This window comes from Ranitomeya variabilis, chromosome 4 (assembly GCF_051348905.1).
Source record: "Ranitomeya variabilis isolate aRanVar5 chromosome 4, aRanVar5.hap1, whole genome shotgun sequence".
NCBI classification, from domain to species: domain Eukaryota; kingdom Metazoa; phylum Chordata; class Amphibia; order Anura; family Dendrobatidae; genus Ranitomeya; species Ranitomeya variabilis.
Genome location: NC_135235.1, coordinates 288,736,887 through 288,762,295, shown reverse-complemented (window position 1 = coordinate 288,762,295; position 25,409 = coordinate 288,736,887). Strand labels below are relative to the sequence as shown.

General features: G+C 43.7%; 1 protein-coding gene across 5 annotated transcripts in view; it reads left to right on the top strand.

The window, feature by feature from the left end:
• Positions 1 to 25,409, top strand: part of DVL1 (dishevelled segment polarity protein 1) — a 186,186-nt gene that overhangs the window by 137,873 nt on the left and 22,904 nt on the right. For all 5 annotated transcript variants that reach the window (XM_077250132.1, XM_077250133.1, XM_077250134.1 and 2 more), the window contains 6 exons: positions 11,751 to 11,883; positions 18,297 to 18,390; positions 19,195 to 19,264; positions 20,024 to 20,163; positions 24,191 to 24,267; positions 25,121 to 25,188. In XM_077250132.1, the coding sequence (XP_077106247.1) occupies positions 11,751 to 11,883; positions 18,297 to 18,390; positions 19,195 to 19,264; positions 20,024 to 20,163; positions 24,191 to 24,267; positions 25,121 to 25,188 (582 nt within the window). The remainder of the gene's footprint in view (positions 1 to 11,750; positions 11,884 to 18,296; positions 18,391 to 19,194; positions 19,265 to 20,023; positions 20,164 to 24,190; positions 24,268 to 25,120; positions 25,189 to 25,409) is intronic.

Below are 25,409 nucleotides of genomic sequence, written 5' to 3'. Positions count from 1 at the left end.
TTATGGACGGAAATGCCTGTGGGCTAATTATGGACAGAAATGCCTGTGGGCTAGTTATGGACAGGAATGCCTATGGGCTAGTTATGGACAGAAATGCCTATGGGCTAGTTATGGACAGAAATGCCTGTGGGCTAGTTATGGACAGAAATGCTTGTGGTCTAGTTATGGCCAGAAATACCTATGGGCTGGTTATGGACTGAAATGCCTGTGGGCTAGTTATGGACAGAAATGCCTATGTAAATGTATGTTAACTCAGAATATTTTTTTTAAGCAGACAATCCCTATCCATAGGAAAACGACTTTATGTTCGCAGTGAAAGCGATCACAGCGATGGGGGTCACCAGGTGACCTCTGAAAGTTTTTAATTACTGGAGACTGACCGTGATCTTTTATTGTGGGAATTTCACCCTAATGTATTATCATGTTTCCTCTTAGGTACAGTGCTCTATACAACATATAGGCGATATCTGCTAATGCTGGAGACGTAAAGGCATTATGTTTCTCAATGTTTTTGAGAACCATTGATTGCGGCAGAATACGTGGTTGATTGATTGTGACCATACCCTTGTTTCCGAATCTAGAAACTATTGCCCCTTAGTGTTAAAATTTTACTTTTCATAAACTCGTCCTTAGCTAATACTTGTTACAGGTAGACGTTTGCCTTTGTCTGTACATAGTGATTCAAGTATATTGTGCCAAGTACTGCTCATATAAGAGGGGGTGGCCCACCGGAGGATTCTCCTGTTCTCTGTTATGACCCCAATGGCGAGGGTCTCAGAGAAATAGGTAAGTATGCAAAGTACAAAAATCCAGCTCATAGGGCAGTGGTAACTGGGTTGACCATATATCTACTCCTAACGCCAACACTAGAAGTAGCCGGGGAACATGCCTACGTTGGTCGCTAGATGTCTCGCGCCAGCCGGAGAACTAACTACCCCTAGAAGAGGAAAACAAAGACCTCTCTTGCCTCCAGAGAAAGGACCCCAAAAGTAGGATACAAGCCCCCCACAAATAATAACGGTGAGGTAAGAGGAAATGACAAACATAGAAATGAACTAGGTTTAGCAAAGAGAGGCCCGCTTACTAATAGCAGAATGTAGTAAGATAACTTATATGGTCAACAAAAACCCAATCAAACATCCACGCTGGAAATTCAAGAACCCCCGAACCGTTTAACGGCCTGGGGGGAGAACACCAGCTCCCTAGAGCTTCCAGCAAGGACAGGATACAGATTAAGTACAAGCTGGACAAAAATGCAAACAAAAACAAATAACAAAAAGCAAGAAAGCAGACTTAGCTTAATCTAGCAGGAACCAGGATCAGTAGACAAGAGCACAACAGATTAGCTCTGATTACAACGTTGCCAGGCATGGAACTGAAGGTCCAGGGAGCTTATATAGCAACACCCCTGAACTAACGGCCCAGGTGAGCATACAAGGGATGACTGACATATCCAGAGTCAAATCACTAGTAACCACTAGAGGGAGCCAAAAAGCAAATTCACAACAGTACCCCCTCCTTAGTGAGGGGTCACCGAACCCTCACCAAGACCACCAGGGCGATCAGGATGAGCGGCGTGAAAGGCCCGAACTAAATCGGCCGCATGCACATCAGAGGCGACCACCCAGGAATTATCCTCCTGACCATAGCCCTTCCACTTGACCAGGTACTGAAGCCTCCGCCTGGAGAGACGAGAATCTAAGATCTTCTCCACCACGTACTCCAACTCGCCCTCAACCAACACCGGAGCAGGAGGCTCAGCAGAAGGAACCACAGGCACAACGTACCGCCGCAACAAGGACCTATGAAATACGTTGTGAATGGCAAACGACACCGGAAGATCCAGGCGAAAGGACACAGGATTAAGGATTTCCAATATCTTGTACGGACCAATGAAGCGAGGCTTAAATTTGGGAGAGGAGACCTTCATAGGAACAAATCGAGAAGACAGCCATACCAAATCCCCAACACGAAGTCGGGGACCCACACCGTGGCGGCGGTTGGCAAAACGCTGAGCCTTCTCCTGTGACAACTTCAAGTTGTCCACCACATGATTCCAGATCTGCTGCAACCTATCTACCACAGAATCCACCCCAGGACAGTCAGAAGGCTCCACATGTCCCGAGGAAAAACGAGGGTGGAAACCAGAGTTGCAGAAAAATGGCGAAACCAAGGTGGCGGAACTAGCCCGATTATTAAGGGCAAATTCAGCCAACGGCAAGAAGGTCACCCAATCATCCTGATCAGAAGAGACAAAACACCTCAAATAAGCCTCCAGAGTCTGATTAGTTCGCTCCGTTTGTCCATTAGTCTGTGGATGAAAGGCGGACGAAAACGACAAATCAATGCCCATCCTACCACAAAAGGATCGCCAGAACCTGGAAACAAACTGGGATCCTCTGTCCGACACAATATTCTCAGGAATGCCGTGTAAACGGACCACGTTCTGGAAGAACACAGGAACCAGATCGGAAGAGGAAGGCAGCTTAGGCAAAGGAACCAAATGGACCATCTTGGAGAAACGATCACATATCACCCAGATGACAGACATGCCCCGAGACACCGGAAGATCAGAAATGAAATCCATAGAGATGTGTGTCCAAGGTCTCTTCGGGACAGGCAAGGGCAAGAGCAACCCGCTGGCACGAGAACAGCAAGGCTTAGCTCGAGCACAAGTCCCACAGGACTGCACAAAAGACCGCACATCCCTAGACAAGGACGGCCACCAAAAGGACCTGGCCACCAGATCCCTGGTGCCAAAAATTCCCGGGTGCCCTGCCAACACCGAGGAATGAACCTCGGAAATGACTCTACTGGTCCACCTAGCAGGCACAAACAATCTGTCAGGTGGACAAGAGTCAGGCCTACCAGCCTGAAATCTCTGCAACACACGTCGCAGATCCGGAGAAATAGCTGACAAGATAACTCCTTCCTTAAGAATACCCACAGGTTCAGCGACTCCAGGAGCATCAGGCACAAAGCTCCTAGACAGAGCATCGGCCTTCACATTCTTCGAACCTGGTAAATACGAGACCACAAAGTCAAAACGGGAGAAAAACAATGACCAGCGGGCCTGTCTAGGATTCAGGCGTTTAGCAGACTCGAGATACATCAGATTTTTGTGATCAGTCAAAACCACCACACGATGCTTAGCACCCTCGAGCCAATGACGCCACTCCTCAAATGCCCACTTCATGGCCAACAACTCCCGATTGCCCACATCATAATTTCGCTCTGCAGGCGAAAAACTTCCTAGAGAAAAAGGCACAAGGTCTCATAGTAGAGCAACCAGGACCTCTCTGAGACAAAACGGCCCCTGCCCCAATCTCCGAAGCATCCACCTCAACCTGAAAGGGCAGTGAGACATCAGGCTGGCACAAAACAGGCGCCGAAGTAAACCGGCGTTTCAACTCCTGGAAAGCCTCCACGGCTGTAGGAGCCCAGTTAGCTACATCAGAGCCTTTCTTGGTCATATCCGTCAAAGGTTTAACAACGCTAGAAAAATTAGCGATGAAACGACGGTAAAAGTTAGCAAAACCCAAGAACTTCTGAAGACTCTTAACTGACGAGGGCTGAGTCCAATCATGAATAGCTCGGACCTTGACTGGGTCCATCTCCACAGCAGAAGGGGAAAAAATGAACCCTAAAAAGGGAACCTTCTGTACACCAAAGAGACACTTTGAGCCTTTAACAAACAAAGAATTTTCACGCAAAATCTTGAAAACCATCCTGACCTGTTCTACATGCGAGTCCCAATCATCAGAAAAAACCAGAATATCGTCCAGATGAACGATCAAAAATTTATCCAGATACTTCCGGAAAATGTCATGCATAAAGGACTGAAAAACTGAAGGCGCATTAGAGAGCCCAAAAGGCATCACCAAGTACTCAAAATGACCTTCGGGCGTATTGAATGCGGTTTTCCATTCACCTCCTTGCTTAATGCGCACAAGGTTGTACGCACCACGAAGATCTATCTTGGTGAACCACTTGGCACCTTTAATCCGGGCAAACAAGTCTGACAACAGCGGCAAAGGATACTGAAATTTGACAGTGATCTTATTTAAGAGCCGATAGTCAATACAAGGCCTCAAAGATCCGTCCTTTTTGGCCACAAAAAAGAATCCCGCACCAAGAGGGGAAGAAGAAGGACGGATATGCCCCTTCTCCAGAGACTCTCTAATATATGAACGCATAGCGGTATGTTCAGGTACCGACAGGTTAAATAATCTTCCCTTAGGAAACTTACTGCCTGGAACCAACTCTATTGCGCAGTCACACTCCCTATGAGGAGGCAGTGCACTGGACTTAGACTCGCTGAAAACATCCTGATAATCAGACAAATACTCCGGAACTTCCGAAGGCGTAGAAGAAGCAATAGACACGGGCAGGGAATCCCCATGATTTCCACGGCATCCCCAACTTGACACTGACATGGCCTTCCAATCCAAGACTGGATTATGGGTCTGCAACCATGGCAACCCCAAAACAACCAATGCATTCATGCATTTTATGCAAAACAAGAAAACGTATATACACATGGTAACCTGTGTCCAAAACTGCGGTTTATTTTCTGCCAACGGCGTAGCATCAATACCCCTAAGAGGGATTGGATTTTCTAATGGCTCAAGAACCAAACCACAGCGCTTGGCAAATGACAGATCCATAAGACTCAGGGCAGCACCTGAATCTACAAACGCCATGGCAGGATAAGATGACAGTGAACAAATCAAAGTTACAGATAGAATAAATTTAGGTTGCAAATTACCAACGGTGACAGGACTAACAACCTTAGTTAGACGTTTAGAGCATGCTGAGATAACATGTGTAGAATCACCACAGTAGTAACACAAGCCATTCTGGCGTCTATGAATTTTCCGCTCATTTCTAGTCAGGATTCTATCACATTGCATTAAATCAGGTGTTTGTTCAGACAGCACCATAGGTGAATTTGCGGTTTTTCTATCACATTACCTTAAATCAGGTGCCTGTTCAGACAACACCATAAGGGAATTTGCGGTTTTGCGCTCCCGCAACCGCCGGTCAATTTGAATAGCCAGGGCCATGGAATCATTTAGACCTGTGGGAATAGGGAAACCCACCATCACATTCTTAATGGCTTCAGAAAGGCCATTTCTAAAATTTGCGGCCAGTGCACACTCGTTCCACTGAGTCAGCACGGACCATTTCCGAAATTTTTGGCAATACACTTCAGCCTCGTCCTGGCCCTGAGACATAGCCAGCAAGGCTTTTTCTGCCTGAATCTCAAGATTGGGTTCCTCATAAAGTAAACCGAGCGCCAGAAAAAACGCATCAATATCCGCCAATGCCGGATCTCCTGGCGCCAGCGAGAAGGCCCAATCCTGAGGGTCGCCCCGTAAAAAAGACATAACAATTTTCACTTGCTGAACGGAGTCTCCAGATGAACAGGGTCTCAGGGACAAAAATAATTTACAATTATTCCTGAAATTTCTAAACTTAAATCGGTCTCCGAAAAACAATTCAGGAATCGGTATCTTAGGTTCTGACATAGGATTTCTGGTAACATAATCTTGTATGCCCTGCACACGAGCAGCAAGCTGGTCCACACTTGTAATCAAGGTCTGGACATTCATGTCTGCAGCAAGCTTGAGCTACTCAGAGGTAAAGGGGAAAAGAAAAAAAAATGAGAGAGAGAAAAAAAAAAAACCTCAGAATTTTCTTTCTTATAATCCCGCTTCTGCAATGCATTTAACATTTAATACTGGCCTGGCAAACTGTTATGACCCCAATGGCGAGGGTCTCAGAGAAATAGGTAAGTATGCAAAGTACAAAAATCCAGCTCATAGGGCAGTGGTAACTAGGTTGACCATATTTCTACTCCTAACGCCAACACTAGAAGTAGCCGGGGAACATGCCTACGTTGGTCGCTAGATGTCTCGCGCCAGCCGGAGAACTAACTACCCCTAGAAGAGGAAAACAAAGACCTCTCTTGCCTCCAGAGAAAGGACCCCAAAAGTAGGATACAAGCCCCCCACAAATAATAACGGTGAGGTAAGAGGAAATGACAAACATAGAAATGAACTAGGTTTAGCAAAGAGAGGCCCGCTTACTAATAGCAGAATGTAGTAAGATAACTTATATGGTCAACAAAAACCCTATCAAACATTCACGCTGGAAATTCAAGAACCCCCGAACCGTCTAACGGCCTGGGGGGAGAACACCAGCTCCCTAGAGCTTCCAGCAAGGACAGGATACAGATTAAGTACAAGCTGGACAAAAATGCAAACAAAAACAAATAACAAAAAGCAAGAAAGCAGACTTAGCTTAATCTAGCAGGAACCAGGATCAGTAGACAAGAGCACAACAGATTAGCTCTGATTACAACGTTGCCAGGCATGGAACTGAAGGTCCAGGGAGCTTATATAGCAACACCCCTGAACTAACGGCCCAGGTGAGCATACAAGGGATGACTGACATATCCAGAGTCAAATCACTAGTAACCACTAGAGGGAGCCAAAAAGCAAATTCACAACAGTTCTCCTGTCGGCCGGTCCACGCCTGAGAATAGGTAATTTTCTGTTCACATCTGATGCCCTCCCGATATGTAGACACAGGCTGTATTTCAAAGGGCTTGTTCCTGCATCGGGGAATGCTCCTAAAGTGTACTACCTCTGATGTAAACGCTTTGATGAGATGTGACTAAGATCGGTCTCTCCTGATCCATCATACACATGTCCGCTCGTAATGACAGAGCATGCATGTGTTAGGGGAGTCATCGGCTGTAAGACTCCTCTAGCTTATCTTCTCGAGAGCAGAAGGATCAGGCAGTTGAAATCCATCTGCCTGATCCTAATCGCCCCTGACCTTTTACATAAGGGAACAGTCGTGTGGTCCCAAAAGACAAATAATTAGTCATCCAGTCTTTTTGAAATCAGTGGGATGGACCCATATTTATCTAATGTGTCCGTCATGCATTCTCAGATACGGAGGAGTTTTGCCGAGGTAAAGAAATTGAATCCGGGAGTGAAGATGAAAAGCGTAGAGGGCCGATCAGATTTCATTTTAGAGCAGTTTTCCATTTAGGATTGAAAGTCATTTTGGAGTTCTGCGTCCAAACAAGGATCTGAAGATAAAGCCTCCTCCTAAGCCTGTTACATGCTGGGCCTGGTACACCGTGTAAGATGTCTCCTGTAAGGAATGGACGTGTTTACCTTCCAGTATACGCCCTGTCAAGGGATAGGACTGAAAGGCGAGAAATGATGATTTGTTATGTATTATGTATAGAAAACTCTTCCACGCCGCATTCTTTGGAACGTTGCTCCGGGCTGTGACCGGCTATAATTAGGGATTAGCGGCATCATTATATCACAATTCAAGTGGAACACCTAGACGATAAAATACTTGTATGCAGGGGTGTAACCTGAAGCTCATGGGCCCCAATGTAAAATTTCCAATAGGGCCCCCCACTGTTACGGGTCATTCATAGTATTGTTTTTCTCATTTGTGTCAAAGGGACCTTTTGAGCTTCTTAAGTCCACCATTAATCGGCTGTAATCTGTGGGGAAACCTAGAAGGAAGTGCACATTTTCGCTGCAGCGCCTCCACAGGGGATAATAAGCATTACACTGACTTATTGAAAACAGTAGGCAATGTGTATTATAGGACAGAACAGCTCCTGCAGAGAGAGAAACTCTATATAACTGCTTTCCTCTCTGCCCCGAGCATGAGAATAATATAAAGAAGACCCCCTATATTAATGGGGTATTCCAACTGGGAGATGTTGTCACCAATCCATGGGTTGGGTGATCAATTTAAGATTGGTGTGGGTCTGAACGCTGGGACCCTCAGCAAAACAGGCATTTTTATTCTCTTTAGAATGGATCGGTAGGGCGCTTGATTGACCCACCCGCTCTACTCATTCTGTACGGGGCTGCCCGAGAAAGCCGAATACAGCGACCCTGCAGTCCTATAGGGAATGAATGAAGCAGAATTGGGCTACTCAGTCTATGGCTTCGATCCTGGGGACCAGATTCGCCTACCGGATGACTATATAAGCCACCCGACATATACCCCGAAGCTTCCGACCAGTGTGCTTTTTATCATTTTACTCAGGCAGCCCAGTCAATAGCTGACTTTTCTAACTATGTTACACTTGATCTTATCCAAAAGGCCGGGAAGAGATAAAAGTTCCCCATTTTGGTGATCAGTGGTCAAACCCACACCGATATAAAAGTTATGGATAGGTGATAACTTGTTTCAATCGGAACACTCCTTTAATGTTTTTTTAAAAGTAGACAACCCCCTTTAAAATATATGTAATTTTTCAACTGCTCCCACTTTGTATATTAAGGTAAACAATTCTATAGATGGGGAAATAAAAAATGGGGACTGCGAGGTCTCGTTCAGAAGACTATATTATTATTCCGTGTTAAGGTATTCTATCTGTACATCCAGAACCTACATAATACTGAATATACAGCACATTAGCCATGGAGGGATAAGAATGACAAAGTGGGCAATTGTCCAGGGCCCCCTTTTCATAGGGGCTCCAAGAGGGTGAGAAAGTCATGATCAAACTGCAACCATCCAGTATCTATATGTATATAAAAAAACAAGTGTATGTGTGTGTACTGACGATGATGTCATAATGGTTGCCATGGCGACGATGTCATAATAGGTTGCCATGGTGGCGATGATGTCATAATAGGTTGCCATGGCGAAGATTATGTCATAATGGTTGCCATGATGACGATGATGCCATAATAGGTTGCCATGGCGAGGATGATGTCATAATGGTTGCTATGGCGACGATGTCATAATAGGTTGTAATGGTTATGTCATAATGGTTGCCATGGTGACAATGATGTCATAATAGGTTGCCATGGCGAAGATTATGTCATAATGGGTATATGGGCACGGAACTATGGGATGGAGTATGTGTGATGGGTATATGGGCACGGGACTATGGGATGGAGGATATGTGTGATGGGAATATGGACACGGGACTATGGGATGGAGAATATGTATGATGGGAATATGGGCACGGGACTATGGAATGGAGGATGTGTGATGGGTATATGGGCACGGGACTATGGGATGGAGGATATGTATGACGGGAATATGGGCACAAGACTATGGAATGGAGGATGTGTGATGGGTATATGGGCACGGGACTATGGGATGAAGGATATGTATGATGGGTATATGGGCACGGGACTATGGGATGGAGGATGTGTATGATGGGTATATGGGCACGGGACTATGGGATGGAGGATGTGTATGATGGGCATATATGCATGGGCCTATGGGATTTAGTTTATGTATGATGGTTATATGGGCCCAGGACTATGAGATGGAGGATATCTATGATGGATACAGTGGGGCAAAAAAGTATTTAGTCAGTCAGCAATAGTGCAAGTTCCACCACTTAAAAAGATGAGAGGCGTCTGTAATTTACATCATAGGTAGACCTCAACTATGGGAGACAAACTGAGAAAAAAAAATCCAGAAAATCACATTGTCTGTTTTTTTATCATTTTATTTGCATATTATGGTGGAAAATAAGTATTTGGTCAGAAACAAACAATCAAGATTTCTGGCTCTCACAGACCTGTAACTTCTTCTTTAAGAGTCTCCTCTTTCCTCCACTCATTACCTGTAGTAATGGCACCTGTTTAAACTTGTTATCAGTATAAAAAGACACCTGTGCACACCCTCAAACAGTCTGACTCCAAACTCCACTATGGTGAAGACCAAAGAGCTGTCAAAGGACACCAGAAACAAAATTGTAGCCCTGCACCAGGCTGGGAAGACTGAATCTGCAATAGCCAACCAGCTTGGAGTGAAGAAATCAACAGTGGGAGCAATAATTAGAAAATGGAAGACATTCAAGGCCACTGATAATCTCCCTCGATCTGGGACTCCAAGCAAAAATCCACCCCGTGGGGTCAGAATGATCACAAGAACGGTGAGCAAAAATCCCAGAACCACACAAGGGGACCTAGTGAATGAACTGCAGAGAGCTGGGACCAATGTAACAAGGCCTACCATAAGTAACACACTACGCCACCATGGACTCAGATCCTGCAGTGCCAGACGTGTCCCACTGCTTAAGCCAGTACATGTCCGGGCCCGTCTGAAGTTTGCTAGAGAGCATTTGGATGATCCAGAGGAGTTTTGGGAGAATGTACTATGGTCTGATGAAACCAAACTGGAACTGTTTGGTAGAAACACAACTTGTCGTGTTTGGAGGAAAAAGAATACTGAGTTGCATCCATCAAACACCATACCTACTGTAAAGCATGGTGGTGGAAACATCATGCTTTGGGGCTGTTTCTCTGCAAAGGGGCCAGGACGACTGATCCGGGTACATGAAAGAATGAATGGGGCCATGTATCGTGAGATTTTGAGTGCAAACCTCCTTCCATCAGCAAGGGCATTGAAGATGAAACGTGCCTGGGTCTTTCAACATGACAATGATCCAAAGCACACCGCCAGGGCAACGAAGGAGTGGCTTCGTAAGAAGCATTTCAAGGTCCTGAAGTGGCCTAGCCAGTCTCCAGATCTCAACCCTATAGAAAACCTTTGGAGGGAGTTGAAAGTCCGTGTTGCCAAGCGAAAAGCCAAAAACATCACTGCTCTAGAGGAGATCTGCATGGAGGAATGGGCCAACATACCAACAACAGTGTGTGGCAACCTTGTGAAGACTTACAGAAAACGTTTGACCTCTGTCATTGCCAACAAAGGATATATTACAAAGTATTGAGATGAAATTTTGTTTCTGACCAAATACTTATTTTCCACCATAATATGCAAATAAAATGATAAAAAAACAGACAATGTGATTTTCTGGATTTTTTATTCTCAGTTTGTCTCCCATAGTTGAGGTCTACCTATGATGTAAATTACAGACTCCTCTCATCTTTTTAAGTGGTGGAACTTGCACTATTGCTGACTGACTAACTACTTTTTTGCCCCACTGTATATGGGCACGGGACTATGAGATGGAGGATAATCGTTATAATTTGTTGTAACTAACCACAGTTACTTACTATGCCCGGGCAACGCTGGGCTCTTCAGCTAGTTACTCATAAGCATGTAGTTATATTGTTTAGGAACTGAATTGATGGCAGAGTCATGGTGGTGTTATTTGTGTAGCACATGACAATATTACCAGCTTGTCACTATATGGCGGTATTATGTAAACAAAAATTTGGCAAAAAACTCTCAATCCAAATAAAATTGATAAAAGAAAGCCTGATTTGACAGTTTAATGCGTTGACAGCCAACAATGCCTCTTCGGCCACCTTTCATGGTATATAACTAGAGCCTAGGGCCGGCTGAAGCAGGGGAAGTCCTGCAGGAGCTCGGATACAGGTAGATGATGACAGAGGTTGTGCTATGACAGATAATGTTCCTTCATCTTCATCAGTCAGGGAACCTCACTTCAAAAAGCCTGGAAATGACAGCACCCATTAGTCTGATTAAAGGCCTGACCTATTCTCAGCTTTGTTGTCTCCTGGTGTCAGTGCCATCCATTTTTCACTCTGATTAAAGGAAGACATACATTGCGATAGACGGTAATATTTCTTTTTTCAGTCGCCCTTATCTACATGTCACTTGTAGTTACTTGTACTGTACTTTGCACTGTTTTTGTCTCTCCTACAGTATAAACTTTATTTCTTGATCAAAAAACTCTATCTTGGCCTAAGCCGATAGTAGCCGTCCAGGGGGCTTCTGCTCATCACAATGTTTATTTTCTCTGACAGTTCCAAGAATCAATGGCCACCCCAAGGTGGAGCGTATACGGGAAGCTGGAGGATATGACAGCACGTCCACCGTGATGAGCAGTGAGCTGGAGTCCAGCAGTTTTGTGGACTCTGATGAAGACAACACTAGCAGGTAAATACCAGAGACCCTTACATAGAGCTTTGCTAGGAAAGAAAATTGTGACCTTTTTTCATTTTACCAATTTTAGTAGTATGTATTCTGAGAGAAAAACTGTCTATGTTCTAGAGCTGTTAATCAAGTGTGCCAGTGTTCAAGAACTCCTAGATGTCTTGTGTTCCAGTATTCATGAACTCCTAGCCATCACTGAGCCAGTGTTCTAGAAATCTAGTTTTCTAGAAATCTTAGATGTACATATGCCAGTGTTCTAGAACTCTCAGACATCAAATGTATTGATGGTCTAGAACTCTGAGACGTCAATGTATCGATGGTCTAGAACTCTGAGACATCAATGTGTAAAAGGTCTAGAACTCTGAGACGTCAATGTGTTGATGGTCTAGAACTCTGAGACATCAATGGTCTAGAACTCTCAGACGTCACTGTCCAATTGTCTTTGAGACGTCGATGGTCTAGAACTCTGAGACGTCAATGTGTCAATGGTCTAGAACTCTGAGACGTCACTGTCCAATTGACTTTGAGACGTCGATGGTCTAGAACTCTGAGACGTCAATGTGTCAATGGTCTAGAACTCTGAGACGTCAGTGTCCAATGGTCTAGAACTTTCAGACGTCAATGTGTCAGTGGTCTAGAACTCCTCGATGACAATATTCCTGAGTTTGAGGGTTCTTTGCATTCTTTGAGCCAGTGTTCTAGAACCCTTGTAGGACTACACTTGCCAGACGTTGGACCTCAACATGATAATCTATTAATTTTTTTAATTCTAGGGTGTCAGTGTACACATTTTTTAAAACCCAAAGTGTCATTTTTCTGATAGGAATACTTTATTCTAATTTTTTTCTGTGGTGGGTGCAGAATTTCATAGTCTGGACTTTCCTGCACACCGAATGACACTGAGCCAAGGTTCTGGAACCTAGGCTTTCAAGTAGAGTTGAGCAAAACAATTGCTTAACCCTGGTGCAGCTGCCACATTGGTAGTCCGTGGCTGCTAGACCACAGCTGTGCAAAAATCCTCCTAGTTGCCATTATCTCCAGCGCCTCTTCTGATCAGTAGGCCCAGTAAGATGTCATACGTGCGTCTTTCTACATTGATGACGTCTTGCCATATCTACAAATCATAAGAATCACCAAGGATATTGACAGTTATTAGAGGTGACTCCAATGTGGCTGCTGGACCATGGTCCTGCGGATCTTGTTGGCCAACTGTACTCTCAACCTGTGGTGTATATATACCATGTGTACTACTACGTGCCATGTATCTGGAACGTACTTGCACTGTAGTCATGCTCTGCTTAGCAGCACTGTCTATGATCATAGCTTTAATGAAACTTGCATGAGTTGGGATACTAAAAGAAATGCTGATGTACTTGGATATGCAATGGTAGAACTATTAGGCTGGGGGTACATGGTGACACTAGGGACCATACAGCAAGTCTCAGATCAAAAACATTTGTGTTACTGTCACACAACAATTTTGGAGCTGCGATTTTGCTGCGCCACCAATGTAACCATAGCCTTAAAGTGGATGTCCACTACGAAAGAACCCCTTTTTAATAGCTTCACTGCCCATCCTAAAATAAAAACACTGCCTACTTACCTCCTGGACCAGAGCTATCACCTACCCACAGAATTGTTGGGTCCGACTGCTGGGTCCTACACTGATTGACCGAACGGGGAACTTTTATCCCCCATTAGACTGGAGCATCAGTGCGTATGCTTGACCCGCGCTCCATACATTCCCAATGGCGGCTGCCGACACCTGTGCTCGGCTTTTCCTGGCAGTTTCATAGAGAATGTCTGACCTATCGTGCCATCTTGTAATGGCGAGAAGGTCACCCTTCAGCCGATTGTTTGTTTTTACTGGACAACATCTTCAAGAGATTTTGACTTGTAGAGGAGAAATTGTGATTTTCTTGTGTTTTTCCGAGAACAAGTCACGTAAATGTTTGTTAAACTGTTCCGATCGGTTTAGGTTGTTAGTGAAAAACCAAATCCATTTTTATCACGGTATATAAAAACAACAATATGGAGCCTATATCATATTACATGTTTCATTATCTCCGCTTGACAGAAAAGTAGAACATTTCCAACAAAGTCTTCAAGACAAGACAAAACTTGATAAGATATCACCGTACAGTTAGACTCTACTTGCCATGGTGGCTATGGTCAAGGTGTGTCTCCTCTCCAGCAGATGCCTCCTTGTCATCACATCTCTTCTTTCCGCTTGTGATCTGGCATGCTTAGTACCCAGAGATCAAGACACCTTCCCCGGGGCTTGAATCCTGCAGGCTCTGACACGGGAGGGATGTATGTGAGATGACACTGGGTTTGTTTTGGAGGTTTGAGTTTAGAAATTGAGAGACTGGTTACAATTGATGAGTTGATGTAAATCCTCGTAGACAGAGCAGCGTTAAAGTGGAGATCACAGCTGTCATCACACAGGAAGAGCACGTCGTAATGAGGAAAAGTAAAGAATGGACGAGACGTTTTGAGTCCTGACAAGAAATGTTGAAATCTTTGGTAACAAGTAAGGGCCCACAATAATGTGACATGTAGACAGTGACACTTGTGTGCTACAAAATCTCAAGTAGGGCCTCCAACTATCACGAGTAGTAGTGGTCTTCTTGTATAGGCCAACAGAGCTTTTGGCCCCTGTAGGTTTCAAAGTCCTGGTATGACTGCCACTCCTACACCCACTTTACACCTCTGCATGCAGAATTAAATCTAGGACAGTATATAATGCCCAATGGAATTTATTCTCATTACCTATTTTTTTTTTTTACACAGACGTTCTGTAAGCAAGTTACCTTTTTGTGCCTTACAGGTTACTTGTCACAGAGATTACCACCATACAGTGCCTCATATGCCCCAAAATTGAATGCCGTCTTCACAGCCCACCCCCCATTCACTTCCTTTGATACCCACCGAGATCCTGCATCATCTAGAACACTGCTTGCACTTACCATGTCCGCTGGACTCTTTTACAGTACGAGGTTCACAGGTATAAGGGCACCATGTGAGGGCCTGCTCAAGTTATATTTTGCCCTGTGGCTGAAGTTGCCCAATTACTGGTTTGGCGTTGAAGAGACAACCAAAAATGGATGACTTGGTGGTCCTTTTTCTATGTGAGGCAAGCTGTGCAGTTCCTGTCCGTACACTACACTACTACTACTACTGCCACAGGAGCTGATGAGAGCTGATCGGTGGGGGTGCTGGGTGTCGGACATCTACCAATCTGATATTGATGACTTATCCTATAAATACATTTTCAATGTCAAAAGTTGTGGGCAACCACTTTAAATGATTATTCCCAACGTCTCAAGTTACCACCCATCCCCAAGATAGCACTTGCTGGTTGGTGGGGCTTCGACTGCTGGGACCCCACCAATCTCCAAAATGGCTATTTTTAATTGCCCTTTTGGAATGGAGGGGTAACCACGCATGCATGAGACTGCTAGAGATAGCTAAGTACAGCACCTTCTCCAGTAGTCCTATAGACTATGAATGGAGTGGTGGTGGCGGCACATGCTCATTTTAGAGCCTAAGATTGCTGGGGGTCCCAGCAGTTAGACCCTCATTGATGAGCAAGTTTTCACCTACCCTTTTAATGGCTGATAGTTTGAAATGTTGGCAATGACGCTCGAATTCCACAAATATTCACGTTATCCTTTTACAGTCCTACGCGCAGCCATAGAATGCATGTGTACGGCTCCCCCTCCCCCACTACTTGTTATAGAGTGCAATGTACGGCTCCCCCACAATTTGTTATAGCGTGCACATGTACGGCTCCCCCTTCCCCACAATTTGTTATAGCGTGCACATGTACGGCTCCCCCTTCCCCACAATTTGTTATAGCGTGCACATGTACGGCTCCCCCTTCCCCACAACTTGTTTTAGCGTGCACGTGTACGGCTCCCCCTTCCCCACAACTTGTTATAGTGTGCACGTGTACGGCTCCCCCTCCCCCACAACTTGTTATAGCGTGCACGTGTAAGGCTCCCCCCCAGCACAACTTGTTATAGCGTGCACGTGTACGGCTCCCCCACAACTTGCATCTCATTTCACAATGCCGCCTGCAAAATTACATTTTCTCCTGAAATTAATGCTGATTATAATTAACTTGCTGGCCAGAAGGCATGATCAATTTTGCACATTTGCAGACATCATTGAGAACGACCAAGCGCAATTCTGCAAACGACAACACCATAAGGAAACTACTCCGTAAGGCTCATGTTAGTGTAAAACAAGCAATCTCACCTCTGTCTCCCCTGTGTGATATTGTCTGTAGCTCGCCAGCATTTAGCCTTCTTTTCCCAAGAATGAAATCATTGCTGCTGGCGATGGAGAAATATCTGTCATCCTGAGAGCAGATTAATTACCAGAGGAATTTCACGGGTACAGATCTTGGACATGCCGGGCTAAAGATGAAAGACTTCTGCAAACACATCTACCCAGCAATGAGCCGCTACATTGTCCAAGGAGAATTTTCACCGTAAACATGAATAAACCACATCTGTCAGGAATGAATATTTAATGGAACAGCAATGATTATATATACACGTCACATGCCTAGCTATAGGGGGTACAGAGGTAGCAGATGCACTCAGGCTATGGGTATCTGAGGCACCAAAGGCCTCGCTGCCACATAAAATGACCCTAGTATTAGATATCTAATGATAGCCAATACAAGGACTAAAAAAATGACAAAGTACTTTGCCCAAAAGACATTTTCAGCCCCAATAAAATCAGTTCACACTGGCAGCCACTAGATGTCCCCCTTTTGTCTAGCTTGATGACCACTGCCTGTTATCAAGTGTAATCCGTCTTTAACAGCAGAGATGCCGAGATGGATTACATGAATTGTGGTAGGTCTTTATGTCTTTGATCCTGCTCTCCTAGAGGTGTAAAAGAAAGGCAGGCTTTCATTTCATGGAATGGAAACCATTGGACAAAGGCAATAAATGCTGGAAGGTCAGATGAATGAGTTCCAGCACCTATAATATCTATATAATATCTCTATGTCTTTCTATGTCACAAAAATGAACTTGCCTCCCAGAAAAAAAGTATCATTATTAGAATGTTAAGATTTGAGCTACATACACAACTGTACAGGTGCAGACAGCCGTATATTCTCTCCTCTGAGAGAATCAGGATGATTATGCAAATCACACTCTAATGAAACTCTGATCAGAGTGCATTCCGATCCTCTCGGATCAAGAGCAGATGGAGAAAAACATTTTTTCATCACCTCCATTCTGTCAGTCTGTGGAAATCTGACTGCACTCAGATGTCATCCGAGTGCAGTCCTATGTTTTCTTCTGACTCGCTGAATTGCCTCGCTGAATCCAATCCGATTATTTGATTAAACTTGGACATGCAGCAATTGTTTTTCCCCTGGATCGTCTGACTGTCTCTGTCCAAGGAAAATGTTGGACATGTGTATAATGCGATATTTTCAGACCTTCTCTGACTGTAGGTCAATGCTCTGTGGGTCAATAAGTATCCGACCTATTGAGATTCGAGTTTAAGTACTCACTTATTCTACTTTTAATGTAGTCACAATGTATGTGAACCCTACGACTATGTATGTGAACCCTTCCACAATGTATGTGAACCCTCCCACAATGTATGTGAACCCTCCCACAATGTATGTGAACCCTACCACAATGTATGAGAACCCTTCCACAATGTATGAGAACTCTTCCACAATGTATGAGAACCCTTCCACAATGTATGTGAACCCTCCCACAATGTATGAGAACCCTTCCACAATGTATGAGAACCCTACCACAATGTATGAGAACCCTTCCACAATGTATGAGAACCCTACCACAATGTATGAGAACCCTCCCACAATGTATGAGAACCCTACCACAATGTATGTGAACCCTACCACAATGTATGTGAACCCTACCACAATGTATGAGAACCCTTCCACAATGTATGAGAACCCTACCACAATGTATGAGAACCCTTCCACAATGTATGAGAACCCTACCACAATGTATGAGAACCCTTCCACAATGTATGAGAACCCTACCACAATGTATGAGAACCCTACCACAATGTATGAGAACCCTACCACAATGTATGTGAACCCTACCACAATGTATGTGAACCCTACCGCAATGTATGAGAACCCTACCACAATGTATGACAACCCTACCACAATGTATGGGAACCCTACCACAATGTATGTGAACCCTACCACAATGTATGAGAACCCTTCCACAATGTATGAGAACCCTTCCACAATGTATGAGAACCCTACCACAATGTATGGGAACCCTACCACAATGTATGAGAACCCTTCCACAATGTATGAGAACCCTTCCACAATGTATGAGAACCCTACCACAATGTATGAGAACCCTACCACAATGTGTGTGAACCCTTTCTGTATTTTATAGGCTAAGCAGCTCCACCGAGCAGAGCACATCCTCAAGACTTATACGGAAGCACAAACGAAGGCGGCGGAAGCAGAAAATGAGGCAAATCGATAGGGTGAGTTGAATATTGTTACCAGCACTGATGTTGACAATATAGGGAGGTTAAGTCTCACCTCCATTCCTGCCCGTGAACGCCACCAATAACGCTCACCCAATGTCTTCGGTGAACCTCACTCCTTTTTGGGATGTTCTGAAATACGCTATATATAGATAAAAAACTAAAAATAATAAAGATTATATGCTGGGATTGTTTCTGGGAAATGCCGACAGTCCCAGGGGATTTAGGACACAACTTTGATAGTACAGGCTCTGGAAATAACTATATGTTTTGCTCTCGGAACTAGGAGCTTCAACCTATTGCTCTGTCTGTACCATCGTGGTATCAGGCTGTGGCAATATATATATATTATAGGCTGATTGTGACCTCTGTGCCTTCACTTACTGTATCAGCACAGCTACAGGAATCCACTTATTTCCTCTCCGTAGGCTTGCCTCCTTGTTTGTAGCCTGTTTTCTATGCTCTTCATAAAACATTAGATTCTTTCCCCTCTCTTCTACTACACTAAGAGAAGGGAGGTGAGAGCAGAGAGAGCCATCACAGCCATCAGAACGGAGCAGAAGCTCAGTTGGATTTGTAATATTTCTGCAGATCAATCAGCTAGATAAAGGACTATAGATTCTCTGCAGCAGCAAAATCTTAGAACATTTTTAATGAAGATGATTTAGAAAGTTGCTTAAGTTTGCATTTAGGAAGCAAATAAACCCAAAAAATCAGTTTGATGGTGTACATAGCCTATAAAGATGTTATTAGCACAATGTACATTTTGCTTCTTATTCAATATTGTGTTTTCTTCCACAGTCCTCGTCATTCAGCAGCATCACAGATTCAACAATGTCACTAAATATCATCACAGTCACACTAAATATGGGTAAGTCGAAGCACTCTCATATCTACCATGATACCTCTCACTAGACTGTCAGATTCCACTTTAAAGGGAATCTGACAATAGGATAACCTCCCCAGCAATCTATACGGACATGTAGGTGACAGGAAGCTGAATAAAATCATACCTTGATATCTGATATCTTATTCCAGAGAAATCCACATTTTTCTTAATATGTAAATTAAATTTTAAGATCTATGGGCCGGACATAGATCTCACTGAGAATCTGCTTCCAGAGCTTATTTTATATGTGTGGATGTGAATCCAGCTCTGGAATGAGGTAAAAGACTTGTTGGAAAGCTCAGCATCATCTTTCTGCATCTGTTTCTTCGCTCTGCTTCGTACTCCTCCTTCCATTCTAAATACAGTTATATAGTATACTTGGCAGTGCACCCTGACATTCACAATCCAGACAGTCCATATTGTTTTGAGCTTGACAAATTGACATGGCTCATAAGTGGAGAAAGAAGCAATGTATGCTGATAAGATGTATTACAAAGTTTCTTAAGTACTATTTATGTACATGTACTATTGATTTATGCAAAGTTTGACAGTACAGTTCCCTTTTAAGTGACTGTCACCCAGATAATGGGAGTATGATCTGTCGGTAGATCAGTCAATAGACAGATTTCCAGGTACGTGTGCTGCTTATGACTTATGGTATGTCCATTACTACAAGTAGAAGTGTCTTAGATCACCTAATCCCTTGTCTACGAATGTTTTGCTATGCTTTTTTGTTACCAGAAAAATATAACTTCCTGGGAATCAGTATTGTGGGCCAAAGCAATGACCGCGGGGATGGAGGAATTTATATTGGATCCATTATGAAAGGTGGCGCTGTAGCAGCAGATGGACGTATAGAGCCTGGAGATATGCTCCTACAGGTGTAGTATATGACCATATTATATTATTATATGCACCGATTTTGTTTTTTTTTTCTTTACTGTTGCTACATAAACTTTAATACAGCTCCAAATCATGGCTAATTGATAATACCCATGATATATCTAATACTTAAAGCGGATGGGTCACTTGCCATAATTTGTTTCCCTGGTAGAAAAGCCGCTTTTCTCCTGAATCCTGTGTTGTTTCTACTTTGTTCCTGCGCCTCTCCATTCCCAAGATATCGCCCCCTCTTAATATAGACAACTGGACGCGGTTCTCAAGAAGACTGCCCTAAATACTAGGGGACCCCACCCACTTGGCTAACAATGCTAGATTTAGAGAGGGCCATATCTCAGGAATGGAAAGGCACAGGAACAAAGGAAAAACACCAGATTCAGGACAATAGTTGCAAATACACCAGATTAAAAAAAATAAAAATATGTATTTATAGCAAGTGATAGGTCCTCTTTAAAAGAGACATCAAACCAGGCCACCAGTGTACGATTAACATATAAAGAATCTACATAAAGTTAAGTAATATCTTAAATATATTAGAATGATTGATTATTGTGCTGATTGTTAGCGGTACAGTCTGGATTATAGCGTGCAGCTGCAATCATCCATCGTTCTGCCATTTTTAGAGCTCAAATCTCCCATTATTTCTAAATTTTACTTAGTGATTTGTAGAGTTGTGGTCATTTTGGAATTAAAGCTTTTACAACAGGCACTGTACAGTAATATTATGTAGGAAAAGCAAACACTTACAGGAAGGCAGTTAATACATTGGGGGCGTGTCTGACTACGAGTTTGTTGTCTGTTGCCAGTAGCAACCAACAGAATTGTCAACATAATCTTTACAAGACTCAAATCGATGTTAGCTCCTTTTCTGCACAGTTAAGATGAGGTCAAGAAAAATATATACCCCCCAATGTATGCCCCCAAATTTATATGTTTCCAGTGTGCAGGGCCGGATTTTAGGTTGTGGAGTTTAGGTTTAATGGTCCTTTGAAAGTTAGACGTAAAAGCAATAGACTAGCCATTCTCTGTATGGTAACATTGACATTCAGTTAACCTTTACAAGGGAAATCGAAAAAAACCCAATGGTATGTAGCAGACTGATCAAAGCTGCTAAGTGTTTGGTTGCTATTGGTTACAACAAGTCAGCGCCATAGACACCGCAAGTATTAATTAAGGCTGCCTTATGGTATTATTCCATCCTGAAAGACAAAAGTAGAAGTAACGCTACGGAAACAACAAGCAAGATGTGGGCCGCTTATCACAAAGCCTCAGGAGTCATTTACAAGATTACTTGTGTTTCTTTGAGTTTGCAGCGATTACACAGGGGATGCTTTACTGCCATCACAGGCTCATGGCAGCTGCCTTTGATATTACTAAGCCTAATATATACTGGGAATTGTTTCCCGTTTTTTAACCTCCCCAATTTAAATGAAGAATGAGGAATAAACATGTTCCTTGCATTTTAATATTCTTCGGAAAGGTGCCAGGCATACAAAATACGAGCAGCATCGCTTTTTTTAATGACATGTTTACCAAATGTGCTCCATAATATTACATTATGAATATCCATCCATTCATTCAATTGTTCTTTACATTTGGAGTACTGCCTTTAGATTATCAAGTAGATGTGGGACCATTTCCATGAAGCTTTCACCCTTTACAACAAAAAATAAATTATTTTCCCTTTCCCTCTCTTTTCACTTTCCCTCTCCCTTTTCCCTCTCCCTTCTCCCTCTCCTTTCTCCCTCTCCTTTCTCCCTCTCCTTTCTCCTTCTCCTTTCTGCCTCTCCTTTCTTCCTTTCCCCTTTCTTTTCTCCTCCTCACTCTCTACTTTCCCCCCCCAGCAGGATATCTGTTTTCTCTTCCTCCATGGAGTTTAAATCTGGGAAGAGGTCAGAGAGTCTCCTGAAGTGAGTGTCCCTCACTGCTGAGTATTTGGTGCAGTGTAGCAGGAGTTGGGTCTCATCCTCCAGGTCGCAGTGTGGGCTCAGTCTGTCCTTCCTGGGCTTGTTGCTCTGTGCCAGCCAGACTTGAAGGCCGGATTGTGAGCACTGAGTATACTGGCAGTCTCTGGGTCCTTGCGTTTCTCCACATATGGAGCCAGTCTGTAGTCTTTCTGTAGACTCCTATACATGATCTGTTTCTGTGAGGTGACAATATCGTTCCTTCAGTCTCTGACATACTTCTCCTGGCCCTCGTCTACTATCTTCTGGATTCTCGCTTTTGTCAGGCTGCTGTGATTGGTGTTTTGGTCTGGTTGGGTTTGGGTGAGCTGGTCCCGGGGGTCCTGGTTCGGGTGATGGGAGGGCTTTATGGTGATTGGAGCTTGGATTGCTACTCTGTAGGTGGGCCTGGAATGATAGCACCCTCTTCAGAACTACTAGGTGCAGTGGGAATCTGCCCAGCTCAGCCCAACAAGCACTGTTGGAGGTGCTCCGATGGACCTGGAGAAGGTGATTACAGAATTCCAGGTGGAATATTTCTGTTGGACTGGAATCCCACCTTGACGAGTCTGGGTATGTGTGAAGACCCCAGACTTCGCTCCCGTACAGGAGGATTGGGGTGATGATGGCATTGAAGATTTTTAGCCAGACCCTCACTGGCGGCTTCAGATGGTAGAGTTTCCTTCGGATGGCATAGAAGGTTTTGCAGGCCTTGTCTTTCAGGGTCTCTATGGCTTGTTTGAAGCTCCCTGACTGGTGAATTTCCAGGCCCAGGTAGGTGTAATTGTCCATTCCTGTAAGCGCGTAGTTGTTTAGCACAAATAAAGGGTGCTGGTCCGTTCTTGGATTTTTCCTCTGGAACACCATGATGTTGGTTTTCTTTGGGGTGATCGATAGTGCCCATGTGGAGCTGAAGTTCTCCCAAGATTTTCAGGTTGTCTTGGAGGCCTTTCTCGGCTGGTGACAGCAGCAGTAGGTCGTTTGCATAGACCAAGAATGTCACCTGGGTGTCATGGAAGGTGAGACCTGGAGCTGCGGAGGATTCCAGAGAGCTGGCCAGCTCATTGATGAAAATGATGAAGAATATTGGACTTAGGCTGTAGCCCTGTCTGACTCCGCGGCTCTGCTGGAAATCAGCCGTTCTTTCACTGTTCACTCACACGCTACATCGTTTCTCGCCGTCTTTTCATGACATCATAGGTCTTTCCTCCTATTTTGCTCTCAATCTGTTTCAGAAATAGGCTAGGGTGCCATACTGAGTCAAAGGCCTTTTTAAGGTCTACGAAACAGGCATATATCTTCCCATGCTTTGTGTTGTGGACGTGGCTCTGAATGAGGCCTTGCAAGGTGTAGCTTTGGTCAGTAGTGCGGTGGTTTGGTATAAACCCTGCTTGTCGTCTTTGAGGATGTTGTGCTCGGTGAGGAAACTGAGGATCCTCTTGTTCAGGATGCTGTTGAACAGTTTCCCCAGGTTGCCGCTGACACATATGCCTCTGTAGTTGGCAGGGTCATACCTGTCCTCACTGTTGTGGATGGCAGTGAACAGTTTAACCATTGCTGCCTGTATTTCTGGTGGGCTATACTCCAGCATCTCTGGTGGGATTCCATCCGGGCCACTGGCTTTTCTACACCTTATGGAAGAGATTCTCTCTGTAACTTCCTGTAGTGTGATTGGTGTATCCAGAGGGTTTTGGAAATTTTCCTCCTCTCCCTTTAGTTTTGCCATCATGTTTTTCTGTCATTGGCTTAGTTCTTCCTTCGGGATGTATTGCCGTTTTGGATATGGATGTTGTTTTTCTTGCTTTTTGTGCCCATGTGGTTCCATAGTTCCCGGAAAGAGTTGTCTTGGAGTTGGCTAAGTTTGATAGAGTTGTAACTTTGATTCTTCGTCTTGAGGATGGTTTTGTATTGCCTTTGTATGGTCTATTATCTATCTATCTATCTATCTATCTATCTATCTATCTATCTATCTATCTATCTATCTATCTATCATCTATCTATGTATCTTTTGGTTTATCTCTTTATTTAATATTCATATATCTCTATATTTTGGGGAATTTTTCAGGTCAATGATGTCAACTTTGAGAACATGAGCAATGATGATGCGGTCAGAGTTTTAAGGGAAATTGTATCCAAACCAGGGTAAGTAGCATGGAAGACAGTTGTGGACAGTTTTATATAGTATATGCCACCAAGTTTAGTTATGTGAACTGAGAGCAGCATGAGGTACGGACAAAGACCCTGATTCCAGAGATGTATCTCTTGCTGGGCTGCATGCTGGCCTTTTGATAAAATCACAGTTTTCTCTGCTGCATATCTAGAAGATCTCTGAATGCTGAGCCTTGTTTAACCTCGCCCATATCACTTACTGGAAACTTTCTGTGTACACTATGCATAGGCAGAAAGCTGCCAATCAGTGATGGCGTCATGGTTGGACTAGGAGTCACGAGACACCTAGTCCTCTAGTGATAAGCTTCTGCTGATAAAACACTGATTTTATTGAAACTGCAGCAGTCAGCCCAGTAAATGACACATCGCTGGAATCAGGGTTTCTGCCTCTACATTATACTGTTTTCACATTAAATAGCTAAAAACTGATGTCAGATTCCCTTTAGACAGTACTCATATATTTAGCATGCTAGTTTATTCAATTAATTGGTTTAATTTAAATATTACTTAGCCATATACTGAGACACACTTGCCAAAATCTAAGCCCCACCCGAAATACAACCAAGATCGCCCAAAAACATTTGCATTTGGACATAGTTTTGCTAAGGCCGTCTCCACCATGGGATTGTTGGCTAGAATGGAAAAAAATTGTTGAGCAAACAATCCTTCAGTTGATTTAGATCATCCCCCATCCCCTCCCTATCACTCATTCACCTTATGCTATAAAGTAGGAGGAGATGAATGGCTGCTGTCCGCCACAGGTATCACTCATACTCATCACTCATAGGCACTATAGTTCCTTAGTATTTGCCTCATTTTTTTCCAGGCCAATTAGCCTTACTGTAGCAAAATGTTGGGACCCCACTCCGAGAAGCTACTTCACCATTCCGCGAGGTAAGCAAAGTATGCAAGTCGGTGGCTTATACTGTGTGTGCGTGTGTGTATGTATATATATATATATATATATATATATATATATATATATATTTATTTATTTATTTTTTCTGGTTGTACAAATCCCAAAGAGTCATCCTGGATTTGTTTAGACATATAGCATTTATCAACTCTGCACAGGAAATAATCCTGGGAATGGGGTCTTGTATCCACCATGCGAT